Source organism: Juglans microcarpa x Juglans regia, chromosome 8D, assembly GCF_004785595.1.
Source record: "Juglans microcarpa x Juglans regia isolate MS1-56 chromosome 8D, Jm3101_v1.0, whole genome shotgun sequence".
NCBI lineage: Eukaryota > Viridiplantae > Streptophyta > Magnoliopsida > Fagales > Juglandaceae > Juglans > Juglans microcarpa x Juglans regia.
In genome coordinates this window covers 34,966,154-34,989,870 of record NC_054608.1, presented here as the reverse complement: position 1 = coordinate 34,989,870, position 23,717 = coordinate 34,966,154, and the positions used below count along the sequence as shown (strand labels likewise).

At 37.7% G+C, this 23,717-nt stretch overlaps 3 protein-coding genes and 1 pseudogene across 3 annotated transcripts; 1 reads left to right on the top strand and 3 right to left on the bottom strand.

Moving 5' to 3' along the window:
• Positions 1 to 2,920: 2,920 nt before the first annotated feature.
• Positions 2,921 to 5,551, top strand: LOC121242464 (putative cysteine-rich receptor-like protein kinase 35). The gene is made up of 8 exons (XM_041140313.1): positions 2,921 to 3,434; positions 3,721 to 3,850; positions 4,050 to 4,131; positions 4,283 to 4,493; positions 4,663 to 4,900; positions 4,992 to 5,148; positions 5,242 to 5,314; positions 5,412 to 5,551. The coding sequence occupies exons 1-8, from the start codon at positions 2,921 to 2,923 to the stop codon at positions 5,549 to 5,551; spliced, it is 1,545 nt and encodes a 514-aa protein (XP_040996247.1).
• A 1,299-nt stretch (positions 5,552 to 6,850) lies between these two features.
• Positions 6,851 to 8,413, bottom strand: LOC121242489 (receptor-like serine/threonine-protein kinase SD1-6). Its single transcript, XM_041140333.1, has 4 exons — positions 8,158 to 8,413; positions 7,786 to 8,023; positions 7,556 to 7,706; positions 6,851 to 7,433 (listed from the first exon to the last, which is right to left on the bottom strand). Exons 1-4 carry the CDS (start codon positions 8,375 to 8,377, stop codon positions 7,122 to 7,124), a joined length of 921 nt encoding a protein of 306 aa, XP_040996267.1. The 5' UTR covers positions 8,378 to 8,413; the 3' UTR covers positions 6,851 to 7,121.
• Positions 8,414 to 11,041: 2,628 nt separating this feature from the next.
• Positions 11,042 to 13,624, bottom strand: LOC121242488 (class V chitinase-like). The gene is made up of 2 exons (XM_041140331.1): positions 11,337 to 13,624; positions 11,042 to 11,199 (listed from the first exon to the last, which is right to left on the bottom strand). Exon 1 carries the CDS (start codon positions 12,952 to 12,954, stop codon positions 11,854 to 11,856), a length of 1,101 nt encoding a protein of 366 aa, XP_040996265.1. The 5' UTR covers positions 12,955 to 13,624; the 3' UTR covers positions 11,042 to 11,199; positions 11,337 to 11,853.
• An 11-nt stretch (positions 13,625 to 13,635) lies between these two features.
• LOC121242462 lies at positions 13,636 to 18,346 on the bottom strand (annotated as a pseudogene).
• Between the last annotated feature and the right edge of the window lie 5,371 nt (positions 18,347 to 23,717).

Here is a 23,717-nt window from a genome sequence, read left to right as displayed (position 1 = left end):
CGCGTATGTGGCCAAGCATCCTCTAGCCCTGCTAGCAGAGGGGCCATGGAGTCGGCACGAGAGCGTTACCATCCCGTCCTATCCCGTTGTCGCCCAGCGACAACTCAGGGGACGTCACTCAGTATATTCTGCTCCCGAGTGACCAGAGGAGCTCTATCGAGATAATGCCTCATCTCGGCTTGGGGTCGTGATACACACGCACCCAAAATCCATTTTCATAAAATACACATGAACATGAATGCAATTACATGAAAATCCAATTTTCATTTACAAACATGAACATGCGTGCAAATATGCCATGTACATGAAACGACGCATTATCCAACAACCAACAAATCACAACACACAACAACTCCATTCTCCAATCCATCCGATCCCTTTACTCCTCGGACTCAGTCTGGCACAACCAACCAGATCACAATAAAATGAGTTAGTGCAAAAATATATTTAAATCATGAAAGTTCTTTGGGAAAATACTTACAGCATTTTATTATAATTTTCGAAGGACTACGGAGGTGCAAGAGTGGCAGCACAGCAACAGAATAGTGCAAAATGCACTGTGGACGTAGGTCTTAAAAACCCACTTTTGAACAGGGACAAACCAAGACCCAAGATTACTAAGGAAGGACTTAGGAATGTCGGTGAAACTAATGGAGGTGGTGGTTGGCCGTGGTTGGCAGTGTAGAGGGCGGTTGAAGGCTAAAAAGCCCAAAACGAAAATGTGGATGGTGGAGTTTCACCTGTGCCGGATCGGAACTGAGGATGAGTGGTTTAGGTTGTTGGGAGGTCAAGAAAGATATGGTGAAGAGATGGTGGCCGGAGGTGGCGCGACGGTGGCACTGGAGCAAATGGTGGTCGCGGTTTTAAGCCGTGCATGGAGGTTAACAGTGGCACGAGAGGGGCTGAGAATGAAGGGGGTGGTCGCTGGCCGGAGAGGAAGAGAATGGGAGGGGTGGTGAGGCACATGGCGGCGCGCAGTGGTGGTGGCTGGAGGACGACGCACGGACGGGAGGAAGAGAAGGAAACCGCGCGGGAGAGAAGAAAAAGAAATGGGGGGAAAAAAGAAAAGGAGAAGAAAATAAAAAGGGAGAAAGAAAAATGTGAGGGAAATAAATGAGGTTCAATCCTCACATCTTAGATCACAAAAATGATCGAATGAAAAAGATTTCAAAACAATTAGCTAAATAAAATAATTTAAATATACTGATTAAATGAAAATAAAATAATTAAATCCAACAATAAATTAATTTAAAATGAAGAGTAATTTAAATGCATAACCATAATTAATACTAAGGAAACATATCAATTTAATTTTCACAAATTAAAAATCATAAAAATAAACCTATTAAAAATCTGATAAACTTAAAACAAGAGAATCAATTTTTTTAAATTAATAAAAATAATCATTCAATTAAATTAAAACAGATCATATACTCAAAAAGAAAAAAAAGTATATTTATTTTTTAATATTTTGCTTATGTTGGATAATTGTTGTTTTTAAAGACAGCCATTAATTCGTCAGATTATTATGACAGTGACAAGGTGCCTGAAATTAACCGTTGATTTCTTCTAACTGCAGTAGTGCTGCATACGGCGGGCAAAGATGGATGTCGGCCAACCTTTGCTTTAAAATTTAAATTCCTTTAAGTTATGATCAGTTCGGACGGTCTGAATTTTTTATTTTATTTATTTATTTATTTTTTTGAACTATAACTTTAGATTAAAAATTGATGACCAAAGAATCGGACGGTCTGAATTAAAAGCAAAGAGAGTCTGACAAGGATACATGCATACGTACATGCATACGAGGACATATAGATTCCTCTTAGATTAATTTGATCTCCTGATCTCATCATCAATAACATTAATATTTCTTAAAACCCAATTATATTATATGTAATATACCAAAATGATCAACTAATTAAATTGACTAAGACCCTTAATTTCTTACGCCACATTAAAATAAAACCTCTTAAATCAACAATACGTCAGGAAATGAATAAAGATAATCTAAGTCTAATTACGGGTACTGATAATTAATTTAATGGACCATATTAGATCTGCTACGTCGTTTGTTTAATCAAATGATCCATGTATATATATATATAGGTGCTAACTGATCTTGTTCTTCTTCTACATATAATTTCAACCGCTTGATTTGAACTGGTCCAAGCGGGACTCGAGTCTAATTATTAATGGCGGCTCAAAAGGAAGACGAAAACGTTAATCATTGATCAATCAACTCAACCAAACTATATATTTAAAGACTTCATTACCGCTTAGTTTTAGCACCTCCATCCATCAATCTCTGCAATTTTGATTTGTCTCCTAATTGCATTCCACAATGCCATCTAAACTTTTTATGATCCCCTTTTATATGATGACTTTCCTATCTCTAATATTTCAGCCCTCAGAATCATGTACAAACTTGGATTAAAGCCGGTTACTGGATTACCAGCACAACTTTGCCCATTTCTGACATCAATTCAAAGCTTTTTACTCATCTTATTTGTGCTTATGCGAAAATTAACACTTCAACCTTCCAGCTATCCCTTTCGTCCACAGATGAGCACTACTTCTCTGTCAAACAAAAGAACCCTTCAATCACCACCCTTCTCTCCATTGGAGGTGGAAACGAATACACTTCGAGCTGTTCACAGATGGCCAATACTTATGTGGGTAGAAAGTCTTTCATTGACTCTTCAATAAAAACAACAAGACACTATGGCTTTCAGGGCCTCGACCTCAGCTGGATTTGGTCGAACACAAGCTCTGATGAAGCCAACATGGCCACCCTCTTTGAAGAGTGGCGAGTGGCTCTAGAGTCTGAGGCTAAAAACTCTAGCCAACCCCAACTGATATTGACTGCTATAGCTCATTACTCCCAGTTTTAAGTTCTGTTTCTTTCCCCATTGAGTCAATGCAGAGAAACTTGAATTGGCTGAATATTTATGCTTATAACTACAATGCGCGCTCTCAGGCAAACATTACGCAACCTCGTGCAGCTTTGTATCATCCTACGAGCGAGATTAATACCGATTTTGGCATGAGGGCATGGATTGCTAGGGGACTATCTGCTAAAAAGTTGGTCACGGGGTTGCCTTTCTTTGGCTATGCGTGGGCGCTTAAGAATCCCCAGGACAATGCTATAGGCGCACTGGCCACTTTTCCAGCCACTGGCCCTGCGATTTCCACTCAAGGAATCGTGGCCTACAAAGATATCAAACAACTTTATATCCAGAGATATGGGGTTGCTTTCATGTATGATGCTACATATGTGATGAATTATTGCTTAGTTGGATCAACTTTTATTAGTTTTGATGATGTTGAGGCTATAAAAAATAAGGTTTCCTATGCCAAGGAGATGGGGCTGCTAGGTTACTATGCCATGCATGTCGCCAACGATGTCGATTGGGTGCTTTCTCTAACTGCAGGTAGGAATCCATGTCTCCTCATCAGTCATATTTATCTATTCCTCACCACGGATTTGGAGAATATAGTTTTATTACCTTTCTGATGTTTTGTCCTTAATTTCATTGACTTGTCTTCATATATAGAATTAACTGCAAAGATACTTGGTCGACATGTAAATCAGTACCTATAAGATCAACAGTACTCTATTATATATCTATTCAATAATCTAAAAACCATTTTCTGATCTACTTTTTCCCAATATGTACCGGATCGAGGTTTGACAAAACTATATGACTATGAATTCAGATTCAGCTCAAACGGTTGATATTAACGAGGATCCTAAGGTTGAGCATTTTGGTTCCAACAGCTACTATATTTATTCTCCTCGTAGTCTTCTCAACGTGTTATTTAAGGAAGAGAAGGCTGAAATCAAAAGGTAACTTCTCTTGCAGCAGTTATAAGTAGGCCCCATGCCTTAATGATTGACATTTTAAGATTTTCTTCTCTCTTTGATTCCCGACTCGGTCATACTTACGGATGGCAGAAGCAGCTAAAGAACAAGAAGCCAAAGTCAACAAAAGTATAGCAGCTGTTGTTGAGGTTAATATCAACGTTCCTGGTCTTTAGGTGTTTAGTTATACAGATATTGAGAAGGCTACAAAAGGATTTTCAATTGAAAATAAGCTAGGAGAGGGTGGTTTTGGTCCTATTTACAAGGTAAACGTTTCTGGTATTTGGGTCATATCTATAATTAGTATATAATTATAGGTAATGATTTGTAATTTTCGAAGTGGGAAACTCTATCTTGGAATTATGAGCCAGCTGGTCGAATATATATACTAAGCATGCTAGAGTGTTTATGTTCCAGGGTGTATTAGCAAATGGACAGGAAATAACAGTGAAATTACTTTCCAAAGGCTCTAAACAGGGATTTGAGGAGTTCAAGAATGAAGTTATACTGACAGCAAAACTGCAGCATGTTAATCTTGTGAGGGTTTTGGGATTTTGCGTCGAAAGGGATGAACAAATGCTGATTTATGAGTACATGCCTAACAAAAGCTTGGACTTGTACCTCTTTGGTAGGAATTTTTTTTTCTGCATATTTGAGTTAAGTACGACAATTAGTAGAGAATAGGCAAATATTGAGCGTAAAAACTAGTAGACCTTAGCATTTTGCTCCATGAGTCGTAACTTGACATCAACTCAAATCTCCTAACCTGTCTTTTTATGCTCAAATTGATGTTGCAGACCTTACCAGACGATTGCTTTTGGATTGGAATGAACGTGTTCATATCATTGGAGGGATTACTGATGGACTTCTGTATCTCCAAGAATACTCAAGATTCACTATTATCCATCGAGACTCAAAAGCTAGCAACATTTTACTTGACAACAAGATGAAGCCTAAGATATCAGATTTTGGCATGGCTAAAATTTTCACAAAAGATGAACATGAAGCAAACACGGGTCGGGTTGTTGGAACGTAGTAAGTATTCTAATCATGGCCAAAGTTTAATTCAATTTTTTAAGTATTCTTTTCAAATAGTGTTTGATGTAGAATCAACCCATGCATGCAGTGGTTACATTCCTCCTGAATATATTAGACGAGGCTTGTACTCTGTTAAATCCGATGTCTACAGCTTTGGAGTTCTGCTACTACAGATCATAAGTGGCCAGAAGAATGCGGCCAGTTGTAATAATGATCTGACTGAAAATTTAACCCTTCTAGAATATGTAAGTTGGTTTAACACGTACTGCTTTCATCTCTCTCCCCCCCTGTCTTTCTCTTTAGGCTGAGCATAGATCGGTAATCTTCAAATCTTTCAGGCATATGACCTGTGGAAATCTGGAAAAGGCATGGAGTTCATGGACCCGTCTTTGGATGATACACATTCATCATGTAAAATTAATCACATGCATGCAAATAGCTCTTTTATGCGTTCAAGAAAATGCAATTGATAGACCATCCATGTTGGATGTTTCTTCAATGCTGAAAGGCGAAATTGCTGCTCTTGCAATCCCAAAAAAGCCAGCATATTCAAAAGGAAATGAAGATGAGGAAAAGAAATCTGAATGGCAGCAAGAATATTGTTCCATCAATGATATAACAATCTCTGAAATGCTAGCTCGATCATAAAGCATTTGGCCGGCCTTTCTGATGTCTTGGGCATGTATTATTGTCATTGTAATAGATTTTAATCCTTTGCCAACCTCTATTTAGATTATAATAATAATGTTAGAAGAAGTCTTGGACAAGATGATTAGTGCATGTAGATGGTTAAGGATAAATAAGGACTGGAGCAGATAGAGGCCGTTGATTTCTGCCAGGAAGAGGATTTAGCAATAAATAGAATCTTAGTCATGCAAAAGCTTCAAGAATGAGTCCGTGCTAAAAAAATAAATAGAATTTAGTCATGCTAAATTGCTGATTCGAGTTTATGAGAATTTTATCCGAAAAGACAAAATCTCAATTATTTAATAAAATAAAATACCTAATAAAATAATAATCTTAGCAAAAATCTAGCCCAAATCAGAATGAAAATTATCTCTAAAATTGACAGTGAAATATTTCTACAAAAGAAATAAAATAACTTAAACTAACTAGACTATTACATGTTATTATAGTATACTACTATCCAGTTTTTTTTTTTTTTTTTTTATAATTATTTGTTATTATGCTAGAGTACTCACTATTAGTTAGTCAAGTATTCTATATACTTGACTATGTATGATAGTAATACTATGATATTTACATATATTAGACTATTAGTCTATTAATATTTTATAATAATTAACACATACTATACTAATATCGTATCGAATTTAACTATAGAAGTTCTAGATTTTTTATGAGTACATATGATCAATATATAAATAATATATATTTTTATAATCTATATATACATACACTACAAAAGAAGTAAGAATTACCGGCGTTTATATTATCGGCGGTTGTTTATGCGCCGGTAAAAATATATTATTGCCGGCGCTTATTGTTTACGCCGTTAAATAATTGATTTTTCCGGCGTTTATATTGTTACGCCGGTAATAATATCTAGCTTTGGCGGCGTTTACAAAAATGCCGAAAATATATCAATTTTACGCTGGTAAATTAGTTTTTTCCCGACGTTTATATTATTACACCGGTAATAAAATATAGTTTTGGCGGCGTTAAAAAAAAGCCGAAAAGTGATCAAATTTATGCCGCTACTAAGATTTTCACATACCGGCGTTTGACAAAACGCCGGTATGTGAAAATAGCGACCATCCACTACCGGCGGATGGTTACGCCGGCAAAAAACCGCCACTAATCATTTTGCGGCGTTTTTTTGTTAAAGTGCCGGCGCTTATGGAATGCCGGCAATCCTTGTTTTTTTTGTAGTGATATATATATATTAATATATGATTCAGAGGTATAAGTTGGAGTCGGAGTCGGAATCGGAGGTGGAGGTTAAAGTCAGAGGCGGAGTCCGTTAGGCTACAAATCCGACTCCGACTAGAAAAGCAAAAAAGAACTCCAACTCCGACTCAAACGGTGCTAGTCATTACCAGAGCCAGATTTTTAGATTTTTACACAACCGTATGATTATTACTTATTCGTAGCAATAAAAAAGTAATAATAAAATAAACTTTCTTAGTGTAGTAATAATAAAGTAAATCTTCCACCCATTATGAACCTCTCCCTCCGGAAAGATGTCCATAATTAATTATCGGGCTACCATTTGGGAGATTGTCGTATCGTTGATGGAGCAGTTTTCTTGTTGTAATTCAGATTTATTGCCCTCATGATCTTCATTTCTTTTTGTAGAAAAAGCTGGCCTTTTTGGGACTGTGAGAGCAGCAGTTTCACCTCTTAGCATTGAAAACACCTTCGACATGGATGGCCTATCACTTGCATTTTCCTGAACACACAAAAGAGCTGTTTGCAGGCATGTGATTAATTTGCATGATGAAAATGAATCATCCAGCGATGGGTCCATTAGCTCCACGCCTTTTCCTGATTTCCACAGTTCATATGCCTGAAATCATTGGGAACAAAAAAATTACCAATGATACAACTCTTGTGCAGCTGATCATAAGCAGAATTCAAGTCTTTTTTTTAAAAAAATCTGAGAGACAAAGTAGGATTAAACCAAATTACATAGTCTAGGAGGTTTAAATCTTCCTCCAATCCATAGCAGTAGGCATTCTTCTTGCCACTTATGATTTGCAGCAGCAAAACTCCAAAGCTGTAAACGTCATATTTGGTTGAATATAAACCTTGTCTAGCATATTCAGGAGGAATGTAGCCACTGCATTGGTTGATAATACACATCATCATCTGTCAAGCATGCTTAATTCTTGTTACACTATAATCAATAGAGTACTTACTATGTTCCAACAATCCGGTCGGTGTTTGCTTCATGTTCATCTTTCGCGAAAATCTTTGCCATACCGAAGTCTGATATCTTAGGCTTCATCTCGTTGTCAAGTAAAATATTGCTGGCTTTCAGATCTCGATGAATTACTCTCAATCTTGAGTATTCTTGGAGATATAGAAGTCCTTGAGTAATCCCTTCAATGACTTGAACGCGTTTACTCCAATCCAAAAGAAATCTTCTTGCCGGATCTGCATCAAATCACATTATACAAACCAATGTGCCATACTCCGTCAAAGTAACATGTAAGTATTTGCCATGGCATTCCTTTTGTACTAAAAAACTAGAAGGCAGAGTATCAACTATAAGAAGAAAGGATTCCCACCAAATAGGTAGAAGTCCAAGCTTTTGTTAGGCATGTATTCGTAGATCAGCATTTGTTCATCCCTTTCGATGCAAAATCCCAAAACTCTCACAAGATTAACATGTTGCAGTTTTGCTGTGAGTGTAACCTCATTCTTGAACTCCTCAAAGCCCTGTGTGGAAGTTTTTGAAAGTTTTTTCACTACTATTTCCTGTCCGTTTTCAAGTATACCCTGCGACATGGACACTTGTGGTTACTATGTTTGGCTTGATAAGGCTTATTATGTGACACCCGGATCTAGCATAGAGCTCGCAGTCAATATACATATATATTATTTTTTATTTACTCCCAACTCTCACTCATCCGTTCCTCATGCCCACGTACAAGAAGTTCCCCGCATCAAGCACGGCAACTGCATGTAACCGCTGCCCCATGCGTGTAACCACCCTTTTTTTCCCGTGCGTTTTGGTTTCTCAATAAACTTCACCTTGTAGATCGATGCTCTCTACCTTTATTTTATTTTTTTTCTTCTATCTTCTCTGCACCAAGTCGGAAGGCACCTAGAATCCACCACAAACCAGTTACTACCTGCGTGAACCCGAGTTACCCAGCAACCTCCAACGGACACCACCATCCAACCACCTCGTAAGCCTCGACTCCTCCACGCATGACCAATGCAACACCCCTGTTTTTGCATCTCAAAACAGAGCACCACTCAACTCTTTCGGTGACGCTAGCCACGGCAGGGGAAGTCCAGCGGCGTTGACGCCCAACGACTCCGCGATATGCTGCCGCCCCAACCACCTTGTCGCTGTCTCTTGCTGTCTCGGTGAGCATCTCGCATGGATCCCTCTCACCGTGTTTCATCTCTCTGGCGTCTCTCTCACTCTCTCACCGTGTGTTTCTCTCGTTCATCTCTCTCTCCCTCTCTATCATTTTTTTTCAACTGCTCAAGCGCCGCACCTCCACCGCCGACCTCAGCTATCTCCGAGCGCTGGCGCATGTTCCCTTCCTTCTCAGTGAGTTCCTGTCACCGTTGTTTTCTTTTATTCATGTGTATGTTCATCTCTAGTTTTTCTTCTTTAGGTGTATTTTTATTTACATATATATATGTACGTGTATATATATATATATTTATATGGAAAGTTTTAACGGGTACTTTCTAGTTTTTAACCTAATATATATATATATATATATATATATATATATATATGTATGTATATATATGGAAGGTTCTCAGTTTTAACCTAATGTTTTTCGGGTGAGTAGTCTTTATTTTTTTATTTTTTGGGTTTATTTAAATGGGAATTTTGCTTTAAGTTTCAATAATTATTATTGTGTTTTGATAATATTGTTAGTTAAAGGAAGTAAGCCTAGTTTTCTTAAGAGATGAATTGTTTTTTTGGTGACTTACTTTATGGAAATTTTTAATAACCAATGTATTCTTTTTATTTATAAAATATTGTTGGTATTTTAGATATTTTGTATATTAATTTTTATTGAGTCCTATAATTATCATAATACTTATTAGATAAATTTTATTCTTCAGTACGAATTCGAGTAAGTGGATATTGATGATCTTAGAAAATGATGGTATTTTTTTTTTAGGTTATAAGGATTTGTTAGGTATTGAAGGATTAAAACAGGTTATTTTAAAAGCCTAGGATTAAATATCGAAATGTGTGATTAATTGGAAATTTACGAGAATTACGTGATTATTTTATAGGTGACGATTAATAATTGTTCGGCATTTTGAGGAAATTCCGGAAAAGCTAGGAAGTCCAGGTAAGCGGGAATCATATACTAGTTTTGCATAAAAGAAATAAAATGAGGTTGACCTTGAAAAATAAGCATGTTTGTTTTGAAAAGATTTGATCTGAAAACAACCTCAGATGTTTATTCTGCATATGCATAAATCCAATATAAGAGAAAGTGTTTTCTGTCATGACTAGTGTGGACATGAGCTAGTTTTGTGCACTTTATTTCTGAACTATGTAAAAGAGCGAATATGAAAATCTAGAAGTTTTGTTATGAACAAATGAGAATATTTTGGTTTATGTTTATCTCGAACATGTGAAATGATCTGAAGCTTTTCAGTATTTTGTTTTGAAATGATGTGTCATCTGAAAACCTTGGCATGAAGTTCTGATTCTGTATAAGATTGTAATCGGATTTTCGATGAAATCTGTTCTGTTTCTGTTAAGGCCCAGCCACGGGTATAATGGTGGTTTATAACCCTACCACGGGGGTGAAACATGGTATACGGCCCAGCCACGGGTATAATGGTGGTTTATAACCCTACCACGGGGGTTAAACATGGTATTGTTCCGATGTGATGTTAAGAGATGATTTAATTATAATGTTTCCGTTTGGAAATGCCAACGGATTTTCTTTTTGGAATAAGTTTATCTTTTCTGGAAATTTCGCTCTAATGTTTTTGTACAAAGTTTTGTTTCTGCATTCTGAAAATAAATGTTTTGTTCTGCTTATCAAATGTTATAAATGCTCATGTTTACATGCTAGTATATGCTCTCTGCTTACTGAGTTGTTGATAACTCACCCCTTATCTCCACAATATTTTTCAGATATTTTGATGGTTCAGCTGATGATCAAGATTTTGAGGCTTTGGGTGAGATGATTTAAGTATAGTGGTTTGAATCAAATTTTTCTTTATGATATTGGGAATTTGGAGTTTTTTTTTAATATTGTTGAAATGTGAGTTTAAGTGTTAGGAAGTAACTCTCCGACCCGTGCGGGACCGGGGCGTTACATATTACAAAACTTTCTTATAAAATACGCCAATAATATACCTTGACAAGATATATACAGCAGCTAGCAGCCACAATTTTTATTTCAGAACAATTCCTTATTATATACGACTTATACTAAAAATGTTTACCTTGTAAACAGGACCATATCCACCCTCTCCTAGCTTATTTTCAAATGAAAATGCACTAGTAGCCATCTCAATATCAGCATAACTGAAGATCTGAAGATCAGGAACATTGCTATTTAAGTTCCCAGCAGCTACTATGTTGTTGACTAGTGCTTCTGGTTCTTTAGCTGCATCCACCATTCGTATCACCAAGGGGTAAGCAAACACGGGAAAAATATTCATAAACGTCAATTTTTCTTTTCATTTGTTTTAAAAAGCAGTAAATAATCGACATCCTACTTACAACTGAAGCAAAAGATATCACCTTTTGATTTTAGCTTTCTCTTCCTTAAATAGCACATCACCGAGACTAGGAGAATAAACAAAGCAGTTGGAACCAAAATGATAATTAATAATCTCCACTTTAGGTTCTGATTACTGTCAACCCTGTTGTGAGACTTATCCCCTTGAGATGATGCGAAAATAATTTTTCAATCAGAGAGAAATATATCAGTAGAGATGTTACTACATTGTCTAGTAGTTTTGACAAACTTGCTGTACTACTGGGAATATAATAGAATGCTAAGAGCAAGAAAAAAAAAAAAAATACCAACATGCTCCATTCTAACCTAATCAAATTTAATTCTTGCTGCTTAATTATGTTTTGATTCTAGGAGAAATGAAAAAGACAGAATTAGATAGGAGAGGCCATTGAGATCATGCCAACTTCTGATATAATTCAGTGCCAGCAAGTTAATGGCTACTCTAGCTTTCCTCTGTCGATTGCAAGATAAAATTTCAAATGGTGGGACACACAATCTAGAATAGACTCTAAGGAGACACTAATTTCTACCAGCAGAAAGAGAGAGCTCCCAATTGTCATCATCCGTGACTTCTAGGACATAGTAACCGAGCAACCCCATCTCCTTGGCGTAGGACACCTTAGTTTCGACAGCCTCAACACCATCAAAACCAATCCAAGTTGATCCATTGACGCAGTAATTCATTACATAAATAGAATTGTACTTTACAGCAGCCCGATATCTCTGAATGAAAAGTTGCTTGATAAACTTGTAGGGGATGTTTCCTTTTTCTGTAAACAATCGACCAGTTGCAGGACCAGTGACGGGTGCACCTATACCATTGTTCTGGGAATTCTGAAGTGTCCATCCAGAGCCAAAGAAAGGCAACCCCAAAACCAATTTATTTGCAGATAGTCCCCTATAAATCCAGGCCCTAATGCCATCAGCAGTATTAATATGGCTCGCTGGATCATGCAAAGCTGCACGAGGGCCCGTAATGTTTACCCAAGAAGGGTCATAATAGTTCTGAGCCACAATGTTTATCCAATTCAAGTTCTTCTGCATTGAATCCACAGGATAGGAGACATTTTTTATAACTGGTGAGAAGCCAGCTACAGCAGTCAAGATCAGTTGTGGCTGGCTAGAGCCTTTAGCCTCGGACTCTGCCGACACTCGCCACTCTTCAAGGAGTAAGGCCATGTTGTTCATATCAGAGCTTGTGTTAGGGAAAACCCAGCTCAGATCTAGCCCCTGAAAGCTATAGCTTCTGGCCATTTTTATTGAGGAGTCAATGAATGACTTTCTGCCAACAGAACTATTGGCCATCAGTGAAAGAACCATGCTGTCTTGGTTTCCACCTCCAATGGACAGAAGGGTAGTGATTGATGGGTTTTTTTGTTTGACAGTGGTCATGAAACCGGAGAAGCAGTGCTCATCATCATCGGAGATTTTTATCTCATAGTTCGAAGTGTTGATATCGGCACGACCACAAATAAGGTGAGTAAAGAGTGTTGAGTTTATCTCAGAAATATCTCGTCCGGAAAGCCAGTAACCGGGTCTCACCCAACTCTGTGCTTCTGCAGGGTGAAATATTAGAGATGGGAAAATATAAAAGAGAATCATAAAAAGTTTAGACAACATTGTGGATTGAAGGGATCAAGAAGTTGCAAAGATTATATGCTGCTAGAGAAGCAAGAACATCAACAACTTGTGAATATACACCTGCACATGTAACATTTCCTGACAAGTAATTGGTTTCAATCCAACCTCATACGGAATGAGTCCAAAATATTGCCTATTTTCAAGAATATCCATCTCATAGACAGACGAGAATAATGGATCTGTATGAACTAGCAGGACGGCAGGACCATTTTTTTTTTCTTTTATGCAATAAAAAAAGACTACAAATGTCTACAAGGATTATGCCAACCACTAACTGAATCTGTTTGACAATTGGTCAAGGAAACATTCTCCGTGCGTTGTTCTCTAATAACCCATTTGGCAGGCCAATTATAAGGTTGCTGAGTAATGTTCCGACCAAGGATGGACAATAACCTTAATTAACACAACTTAATCAACTTGTTTAAGGACAAGACTATCATTTTGTAGGCATTCCCTAGGCAAAAATTCAAAGTAGCCGGACGGCAAGACCAGTTGTAATACTTAATTCATAGACCCTCATGGCTACGAATTTTTTATTTTTTTTGTGTAATATAAATTTTTTATTCTTAATGTTATTTCAATTAAAGAAGTGAAAAGAATGTTTCGTAGAGAAGTGAAAAACTTTTTGAGTTTAGATGTTTTTATTTTTGTATGTTTGAGAGGGAAGATAAGTGTTGGCGTATTGAGTCGATGACGACATCTTAGAAACATAGTCGAAGTCTTTCAAACGCCAGTCTCTACTCTCTAGTAACGATATTTATTCGTTGCTATGAGTCAGAAAGGTGTCGCTTTCTGAACTTTAACTGTCGCTGCTAAAAATACTAAAACGGCGCAAAAGGTTTAGAGAGAGAGAGAGAGAGAGCGCGCGGGGGTGACAGAATCTCACAGTTCTGTGAATCCGTGGGAGACTGCAGCGATGTTAATTCTTTGGTCCAAAGCTTTGTTCTTGGACACCAATGCCAGAAAAACAACCTCTTCTGCCCTGTGGTTCAACACTTCAACTGTTCAAGGACAGGGAATGGGCTTAACTGAGCATAGAAACGAGAGGAATAGGGAAGCACTTAGACAGCAGACTATGGAGGCTGCAATGGGTCTGGAGGACTGTATCAAGCAGGTATATTATTTGCTTGCAGCTTTACTGAATCGGGCTTTCTGGGTTCTGCTTGAATTTATAATTGAAGATTTTAGTTTGTGGAATGGTTGGATTGTGTGTTTTGTTTTTTTATATATGATATTGTCTTAATTTTCTGTTACTGTGTTAGGATTTTAAGAAATGGATTTTTTTTTTCGAATATATCAGAGTGTTAATCATTTTCAAACCATGAAAGTTTATCTGAATAAAATGTAAGCAGAAAATTTTGCTGTTCTTCAATTATAAATATGATCTAAATGTTTTGTTTGGTGTTTTGAGATATGTATTAATGAATTATGTAAAGATAGAGTGAGGATAAACTGTTTGTGAAAAGGCCTCAATCACCTTTCAGTTTTTCATTTTCTCCACTTTCTTTAGTACATCCGCTGGCCAATATATAGATACAATTTCATAACAGAATTCCATCCTCCAATCACATTGTGATACCTAGCTATTCTGTTACAAGGTACCCTTCTAGAACATTACAAATTATTCTTCCTGGGTATTCTCCAATCTTCAAGAAACTTCCTTTTGACTATGTTGTTCTGAGGCAGGGAAATCTGCTGCCTTAACATGTATTATTCGTTATGATTTCTCTTTTTGGTTTCGTCGGGACTAGTCTGTGAATTGCCATTGGGATATTGTAATGCTAATTTATGCAAGTCATGGGATTTGTGACTGAGGCACGTGTCCAAAAGATGGGCTTTGGTTGGGTACTTTTGAGCATAGGACGTCTTCTGGAATCTTGAAGAAGTATAGTACAAGTAATTTATGAATGCACGAGTCTAGAGTCAATAAATTAATTGAATGAGTGTGAATGAACACATATACCATGTATAAGAGAACAAAAGGATGAAGAAAAGGATGTTTTTTTCACCAAGACTCCATCTCATCTTGCCACAATCTTGGAGACCGTTGCGTCATTGACTGAACAAATTTCAAGCTGCAATGTGGACTTTTTCTCCTCATCTTCATCACTTTTCTTTGAAAAAGCTGGCTTTTTGGGAATTGTTAGAGCTCCCGTTTCAGTTTTTAGCATTGAGGAAACTTCCAACATAGATGGCCTATCATTTGCATTTTCCTGGACGCATAAAACAGCTACTTGCAGGCATCTAACTGATTTACATGATGAAAGTGTGTCATCCTGAGATGGATCCATAAACTCCATGCCTTCACCCCCTTTCCACAGCTCATATGCCTGAAGTTATCAAACACTTGTCAGTTTGTTGAATAAATGTAAGATTTTGATCCTAGTAAGTCTTAGCAACACTACTAAAGTTACTTACATATTCTAGGAGGTTTAGGTCCTCATCAGAACCGTAATAACAAGCAGTTCTCTTCCCACTAATGATTTGTAGAAGTAGAACTCCAAAGCTATATACATCCGATTTAGTGGAGTATATGCCCTTTCTAACATATTCAGGAGGAACATAACCGCTGCATTGGATATTTTAAAATCAAGGTTAGTTATTTAACAAGAAAGGTTTGGTTATAAATCTTGATCAGGTAGAGTACATAAACAAGAAAGGTTTGGTTATAAATCTTGATCAGGTAGAATACATACTATGTTCCAACAATTCGGCCTGTGTTTGCTTCATGTTCATCTTTCGTGAATATTCGAGCCATACCAAAATCTGATATCTTGGGCTTCATCTCTTCATCCAGTAAAATGTTGCTAGCTTTCAAGTCTCGGTGAATAATTGTTATTCTTGAGTATTCTTGGAGATATAGAAGCCCTTGAGTAATCCCTTCAATAATGTCAATGCGCTTGTTCCAATCCAATTGATACCGTCTGATCTGGTCTATGCTGAAGGCAATTAGGAACAGTCAGTAATACAATTATCATGGGGCTAATGAGGATTAACATGCTAAAAAAATACAAATTTGCAAAGACACCATGTGCCACTGCTCCAAGGAGCTTAAGCTGAAATTGCCTTTGTTCCCTTTAAGCTTAAAGGTGTTTGGCACTAGTGTCATCGCTATGGATTATAGACTTGCAGCCTTCCATGCAATGATGCAAAATCTCATATGATGCATTTAACATTTTCTAGTTGCTCTCATTGAAGTCAGGTAAGATATCAAACCAAAAAGGTAGAAGTCCAAGCTTTTGTTTGGCATGTACTCGTAGATCAGCATTTGTTCATCTCTTTCAATGCAAAATCCCAAAACTCACACCAGATTTACATGCTGTAGTTTTGCTGTGAGTATATAACCTCATTCCTGAACTCCTCAAACCCTTGAGTAGATGTCTTTGAAAGTTTTTTAACTGCTATTTCTTGCCCATTTGGTAATACACCCTGACAAAATAAAAGGATACCCATCATAGTACCTGTCACTCGATAAAATACTTCTTAAATATCTTATTGATAGTGGTGGAGCAATGCCACAACATCAATGCTACTCCTGCTGAAAAATATTATTCAATGGGAATGATTTAGATAGACTCATCTTTCTCCTAATTTACTCTAGTGTAAAAGTCGAAGCTCCTCTAATGATGTTGCTGGAAAAATGCTACGACACGAACTCTATTATTTGTTTTGTTTTTTTTTTTGTTGCTTAACCACAATCTGAACACTGACAAAGTTTACCTTGTAAACGGGACCATAACCTCCCTCTCCAAGTTTATTTTCAATTGAAAGTTGGCCAGTAGCTGCCTCAATGTCTCTTAAACTAAAGACTTGCAGATTAGGAACATTGCTGTTGAAGTCTCCTGCAGCTTCTCTATGATTGACTTTGGACCCTGTATCTTTAGATGTAATAACCATTCCTATATTTAAAAAAGAAAACGGAAAACAGGAAAATGGTGGTTAATTAATAATTAATCCTTATACTTCTAGATGGTGATTACATGTGGCAAAAGAAAAATTACCTTTTGATCTGCGCATTCTTATCATTAAGTAACAGACTACAAGGACTAGTAGAACAATGCTAGCAGTTGTTGTCAAAATGATCACTAATAATCGCCTCTTGGACGGTCGTTGTTTTCTTCCTCTTGAGCTGATCATGTGATTCATTAAGTTAATGAGAGAGCAATATATCAACAAAGATCTTAAAAAAAGTGTAATTCAGATTTTGCTATCTAATGATACTTTTGATGCACAAATAATTGGATGTTCATATATTTTAGATTATCTGGCATCCTTATACTGTCTCTCTCTGTGGGGTAACTTCCAATTATTGAAATCTTATCTCTTTCTTAGACAACCACATTAATCCACGAAAAATCAATTTGTTGAGGACCGTACAAGTCAGGACAAAAAAAGAAAAAAAAAAAAGGAACAAACGAACCAACCAACAACAATAGAATAAAAAATTAAACAAATATTTTTATACAGTTGAACAGAGGAGGCCATTTCAATCTTTCTTCCTGAGAATTTTTGGCTTTTTAAATTCTTTTAGCCAAGATGATAAATCAATTCATATTCTGAATTCTGAATTCTGAATTTGTTTAAAATGCAGGCAAATAGATTAACGTCCCACTAGTATTATGCAGAGGAAGAATCAAATAGATAAAGTGAGGGCAGCATCTCGTACCTGCTCGAGAAAGCTCCCAATTGTCATCATATGGGACTTGCCACACAAAGTAACCAAGTAGCTTCTTCTCCTTGGCATAAGAAACCTTAATTTTGACAACTTCAACATAATCAAAGCCAATCCAGGTCGATCCAACTATGCAGTATTTCACTACGTATGTAGCATTATACATTACAACAGCTCCATGTTTCTGAATGTAGCCCTTGATGTCCTTATAGCTCATGGATCCATCATCTGGAATTGCTGGACCTGTAGCAGGTGCGCCTATATGCTAGGCCACTTAATGGGATGAGGTTGGACGTGGAAGACGTATACTGCATGCAGGCAACGTGGTGCAGCGTGAAGACTGGTCATTAGCAGTTAGTTGTTTTCGGGATATTTATTCCGTCGTGTACTCTGTTTTCTGCATGTTATTTTCGTGTGATCTATTTTCTATTGTTACGTGTCTTTGTGTTTGTGATGGGTTTCGGTTACTAGCTCCTAGCAGTTGCATGTTGTCATTTATTTCGGCATTCTTGTACGTGGCCTTGCTTATTTAAGCAGCCAAAGAATTATCAACGAAGGCATCGAAAAGAAAAGCATTTGTTATCCAAACCATGCGGTACTTTCTCACCCGAAGAGAAATAATTCACTTATTATTTGAATATCTTTGTTGAGACCTACCATTAGCATCAGAGCAAGGTTATTTATGGGAACCAATACCATGAAGGCTCTTCGTTCTCATCTGCATCAAAATCTATGGTATAAAAAAAGGATACAGCAGGTAAGTAATAATCCAAACAACCCACGAGATAAAAGTGCATTAATGCAACCAACATGCATGCATATGATGAAATATGCATCAGACCCAAAATATCATTTTTCCCGAAAATGATTATTTTCCAACGCACGCAAAAATCTCATTTTGGCCCAAAAATATAATCCGTCATTTTCTCAGAAAATGATTCACACAAAATCCAACCATTTATCAGACACTGTAGGCGAGACTATACCACCATCCCGGCTTACCACCATCCCTACAGTTCCTTTCTACACAATGAGTACCTATCAGAGCATTATAGGCGGGAATCACAGGTGGGACTATACCACCATCCATACCGCGTGCACCGTAGGCAGGAATCACAGGCGGGACTCTACCACCATCCCTGCTTACCACCATCCTTACAGCCTCTTTCCTTTCTCCCACATGAAAATCCAATTTTCAAATATACACATGAACATGAATGCAATTACACGAAAACCCAATTTTCATTTACAAACATGAACATGTGTGCAACTGCGTTGTATATGACATAACACAAATATTCAACAGCCAACAAATCCCAACATAATCCAATCACACAACTCCATCCTCCAATCCAACCGACCCCTTTACTTCTCGGACTCAATCCGGCACAACCAATCAAATCACAGTAAATATGTGTTAGAGCAAAAATACATTTAAATCTCAAAAGTTATTTGGAAAAATACTTACAGCGCTATATTATAATTTTCGAAGGATCACAGAGGTGCAAGAGGTGGCTACACAGCAACATAACAGTGCAAAATGCACTAGGCCGTGGGTCCAAAAACCCACTTTTGAACAGAGACAAACTAAGACTCGAAATTACTAGGGAAGGGATTAGGGATGTCGGTGAATCTAATAGTGGTGGTGGTTGGCCATGGGTGGCGGCGTAGAGGACGGTTGAAATCCAAAAAGCCCAAAATGGAAATGGAGTTGGATGGACTTCACCGGTGGCGGATCGGAGCTGAGGATGGGTGGGTTAGATAGCTGGGGGGTAGCCGGTGGTGTGGTGAAAAAATGGTGGCCAATGACGGTGTGACGGCGGCGCGCGAACACAAGAGGTGCTGCGGCTTGAAGCCGTGCATGGGGGCTCATGGCAGTGCGAGAGGAGCTAGAAACTAGAGGATGAGGTTGCTGGCCGGAAGGGAAGAAAACGAGAGGGGTAGTGACGGCAATGGGTGGCGCACGGCGGCGCTGTGGTGGACGGCGGGCGGACTGGGAGAAAGGGAGGGGCTCGCGCGCGGGAGAGAAGAGAGAGAGAGAGAGGAGAAAAAGAAATGTGGAGAAAAAGAAAAGAAGAAAAGAAAAAGAGGAAAAGAAAAAATGGAGGGAAAGAAATGAGGTCCAATCCTCACAACTTGGGTCACAATATGATCCAACGAAAATTATTTCAAAACAATAAATTTAAATAAAATAATTAAATCCAACACAATAATTTTTAAAACCCACAAATAGCTAATTTAAATTAAAGAACAATTTAAAGGCAAAGCAATATTTAATATTAAGAAAGCACACCAAAATAGATTTCACAACTTAAAAATCATGAAATAAACCAACGAGAAACTCAATAAATTTTAAAACAACAGAACCAATATTTAAATTAATTGAAATAATCCCTTAGTTAAAATACACTAAAATACGAGATATCACAACACCGGATGGAGCTCGGCATGGCTGACAGGCTGCGTCATTTGGAAGAAACTCTTACTTGTCTCTCTGATGTATTGCTCGGAAACCAGGAGCCTCCAAACCATGGTAACCAATATCATGAAGGCCACGACGGGGGACGGCATGTTGTATCCTCCAAAACAGCGAAACTTGAATTTCCTCGACTCTCAGGAGATGATCCAACAGAGTGGTTCAATCGTGTAAACCAATTTTTTGAGTTCCAGAATACGTCCGAAGCCCAGAAAGTTTCTTTGGCCTCCTACCACTTGGAAGGAGAGGCCAACCAGTGGTGGCAGTGGATACACAGGACATTCCAAGAAGAAGGACACGCTCTACCATGGGAAAATTTTGAAGACAAACTCTGGGCTCTCTTTGGGTCTTTGGAGTGCGAAGATTTTGATGAAACTCTTTCAAGGATAAGGCAAGATGGTTCTCTGCATGATTACCAGCGGGAATTCGAGCGCTTGGGCAATCGGGTACGAGGCTGGACACAAAGAGCTCTTGTGGGAACATTTATGGGTGGCTTAAAAACTGACATCTCGGATGGTATACAAATGTTTAAGCCTCAGATATTAAATGAGGCTATCAGTTTCGCGCGAATGAAAGATGATCAACTATCGAGGCAAAGGATGTGTGTACATCGTCCACCACCAGTGAGAGCCCCGTTAGCTCTTCTGCCAGCAACTTGGGCAGCCCCGTCATGCCTTATTTGATATGAACCCGCGGGAATGGAATCCCTTGAACCCACAATCAATTTGAAAACTCCCCAAAAAAGCCAAAATCAAGCCAATGGATGAAAAATCTAGACCCGATGAGAACTCGTTCCAATAACCTAGATTATATTAAAATCTAGACCCGTTGAAGAACCCATCTCAAGAACCCAGATTACAAGGAGGAACGCCACAAAGGTTGTGATTTACCTTTGATAAGTTCAAAAGTTCAATCAAGAACAAGAGGAGTAAAACTCAACTCACAATGAATAAATTCATCAAATTTCATAAACTAATTAAAAAGAGGCTACAAAGAGTATTTAAACTAAAACCTATTTAAAACTCTAACCAAAATAATGCCCCATCTTCCAAAAATACCCTTGCGTGAACAGTGCCGCGGCTATAGTACGACGCTACAGTAACTCGGCTATAGTAACCTCTTGAAACCCTAGTTCCTAAAAATAACTTTCCAAATAAGCCCATGGCCAAAATACAAGGCCTTCCCAAAAATCCTAGTTTATAAGAAATAAGACATATGTGTGGGCCAAGCATCCTCAAACCCAATTATTCTAGACTAATTCGTATAACTAATAAAATAGGCCCGTTTAATGAAATAAACAAGTTGAAACCCTTCAAGAGCTCAAAGCCTTTAAGTCTTGTCGTTGCCCTCTTCCATAGCTTATCAAATGAATCAAAACTGAATCTTCATCCTTTAAGCCCATCTTGAATGTTGGGCTCTTGCTAAACACGTTCCAAGTGGATTGCATCAATGCTTGCATTGCCTTCTCCTTGATCTTCTTGGCCCTTGAACTTCTAATTGGTCCATCTGGAACTTATAAAATATCTTTAAGACTAGGCCCACCTTGGTTCCCATCATTCCCCCACTCCTCAAAAGGATTCGACCTCGAATCTCCACCTGGATCAAAGGGAAAATGGTTAATAACATTGAAAATAGCAGAAACAGGATACTTACCTGAAAGATTCATTAGATATGCATTATCAATAATTTGTTCAAGAATTTGGAAAAATCCATCCAAGCTACTCCTGTCATCAACAGGTAAACGTGTTAAATCTAAAGGAGTAAATGGATTAAGTCTATAAATAATTTCAAAAGGTGAAAATTGACTAGTAGCATGAACACTCCAATTATATGTAAACTCAATGAATGGCAAATAATACTCCCACAAATGTTGATGAAACATATCTAAAGCTTTCCTCACACAAAAATGACCGCTCCAATTATATGCAAACTCAATGAAAGGCAAATGATACTCTCGCAAATGTTCACGCAACAACTCAGTATATGGAAAATGATACTCACACAAACGTTCATGAAACACACTTAAAGCTTTCTTTACACCAAAATGACCACTCCAATTAAATGCAAACTCAATGAATGGCAAGTAATACTCTCACAAACGTTCATGCAACACGTTAATCAATGACAAATGATACTTCCACAAACGTTCATGCAAAACTTCAATGAATGACAAATGATACTCCCACAAACGTTCATGCAATACATCAATGAATAACAAATGATACTTCCACAAACATTCATGCAACACGTCATTGAATGGCAAATGATATTCCCACAAACGTTCATGCAACACAACAAAAGTCTTCCTTACACCAAGGTTACCCAACAAACCACCATGTCTATCACACACAAGCAACTTACGCATAAACTAGTAGACATACAAAATCTATTCTCTCTAAACAAGTACCAATCTAGTTTATAGAACTTACCAAACGAAACTTTCTCACATGTTCCATACACACTAGCAAAGTCATCATCATTAGCATGCAATTTCTTATCATATTCAAGTCTCAACAATCTTGCATCTAAAATGAAGACAATGACATACCTTCTTGCTAAAGCATCAACCACAAAATTTTCCATACCTTGTGTGTATTTGAATACATGAGGACAAGTTTCAATACAGCCCTCCCACTTAGCATGCATTCTAGTCAACAACTTACCTTGTCCCTTCAAGTGTATCACGGACTCATGTTCTTTAAAGAAAGGTCGGGTAGGGATTGTCGCACCTAGCACAAAATCAACGTAGTGCTCTATCTCCCTAATAGGTGGCAATCCACTACATATACCGCTAGGAATCATGACCTCATATTCCTGCAACAAAAAAATAACAACACTAGGCAAAGAGTCGTTAAATTCGTTACGACAAAAGCTTGCATTAGCATAAAAACTCACTTTTGTCTTTCTGTTTCTCTCTGCAATCTCTTTTTCTTTTTCCTCTTGTGGCTCCACTCTTTTTTCTTGACTCTCAACCACCTCTCTATTTTCTTTTTCACTCTATCTTTCTTTTGATGTTTCGGCCTCATTCTCTTTTTTCCTTTCACTCTCTTTGTTCTTTTCACACTCTTTTTTTTTCTTCCACTCTCCTCTTTTTTTGACCTCTCGGCCTCACAATTATTTTTCAACTCATTCTTTCTTTTTTTTGAGGTTTCAGCCTCACCCAAATCTTTTCCCTTAGGTGGTTCGGTCTTCCCCTTTGTTACAGCTTGATCATTTTTGTCTCACTTTGGTTTCCAAGGTGTACTAGAAATCGAAGTATACTTTGATGTACCCTTTCCTTTTAGTCGCCTCTCCACCTTCATAGCCATGTACACCATATCCTCTACCTCCACATAATGTTGCAACTCAACTACATTGGCTATCTCCATATTCAACCCACTCAAAAATCTTGTCATTGTGGCCTCTCGATCCTCCACTACATTAGCCCGAATCATAGCCACCTCCATTTCCTTATGGTAATCCTCTACACTCCTAGACCCCTGTGTAAAATTTTGTAATTTTTGATAGAAGTCTCTATAGTAGTGGCTAGGTAAAAATTTTCGCCTCATGATAGCTTTCAACTCTCTCCATGTTTCTACAGGCCTCTCAAGATTC

Bases quoted from the DNA above. Each gene is read 5' to 3' on its own strand.
- LOC121242464 (XM_041140313.1), top strand. From the start codon at position 2,921: ATGCAGAGAAACTTGAATTGGCTGAATATTTATGCTTATAACTACAAT. The intron at 4,494-4,662 runs GTAGGAATTTTT...TTGATGTTGCAG, and splicing joins CTTGGACTTGTACCTCTTTG to ACCTTACCAGACGATTGCTT. The intron at 5,149-5,241 runs GTAAGTTGGTTT...CAAATCTTTCAG, and splicing joins ATTTAACCCTTCTAGAATAT to GCATATGACCTGTGGAAATC.
- LOC121242489 (XM_041140333.1), bottom strand. From the start codon at position 8,377: ATGTCGCAGGGTATACTTGAAAACGGACAGGAAATAGTAGTGAAAAAA. The intron at 8,024-8,157 runs GTGGGAATCCTT...GATTTGATGCAG, and splicing joins CTTGGACTTCTACCTATTTG to ATCCGGCAAGAAGATTTCTT. The intron at 7,434-7,555 runs GTAATTTGGTTT...CAATGATTTCAG, and splicing joins ATTTAAACCTCCTAGACTAT to GCATATGAACTGTGGAAATC.
- LOC121242488 (XM_041140331.1), bottom strand. From the start codon at position 12,954: ATGTTGTCTAAACTTTTTATGATTCTCTTTTATATTTTCCCATCTCTA.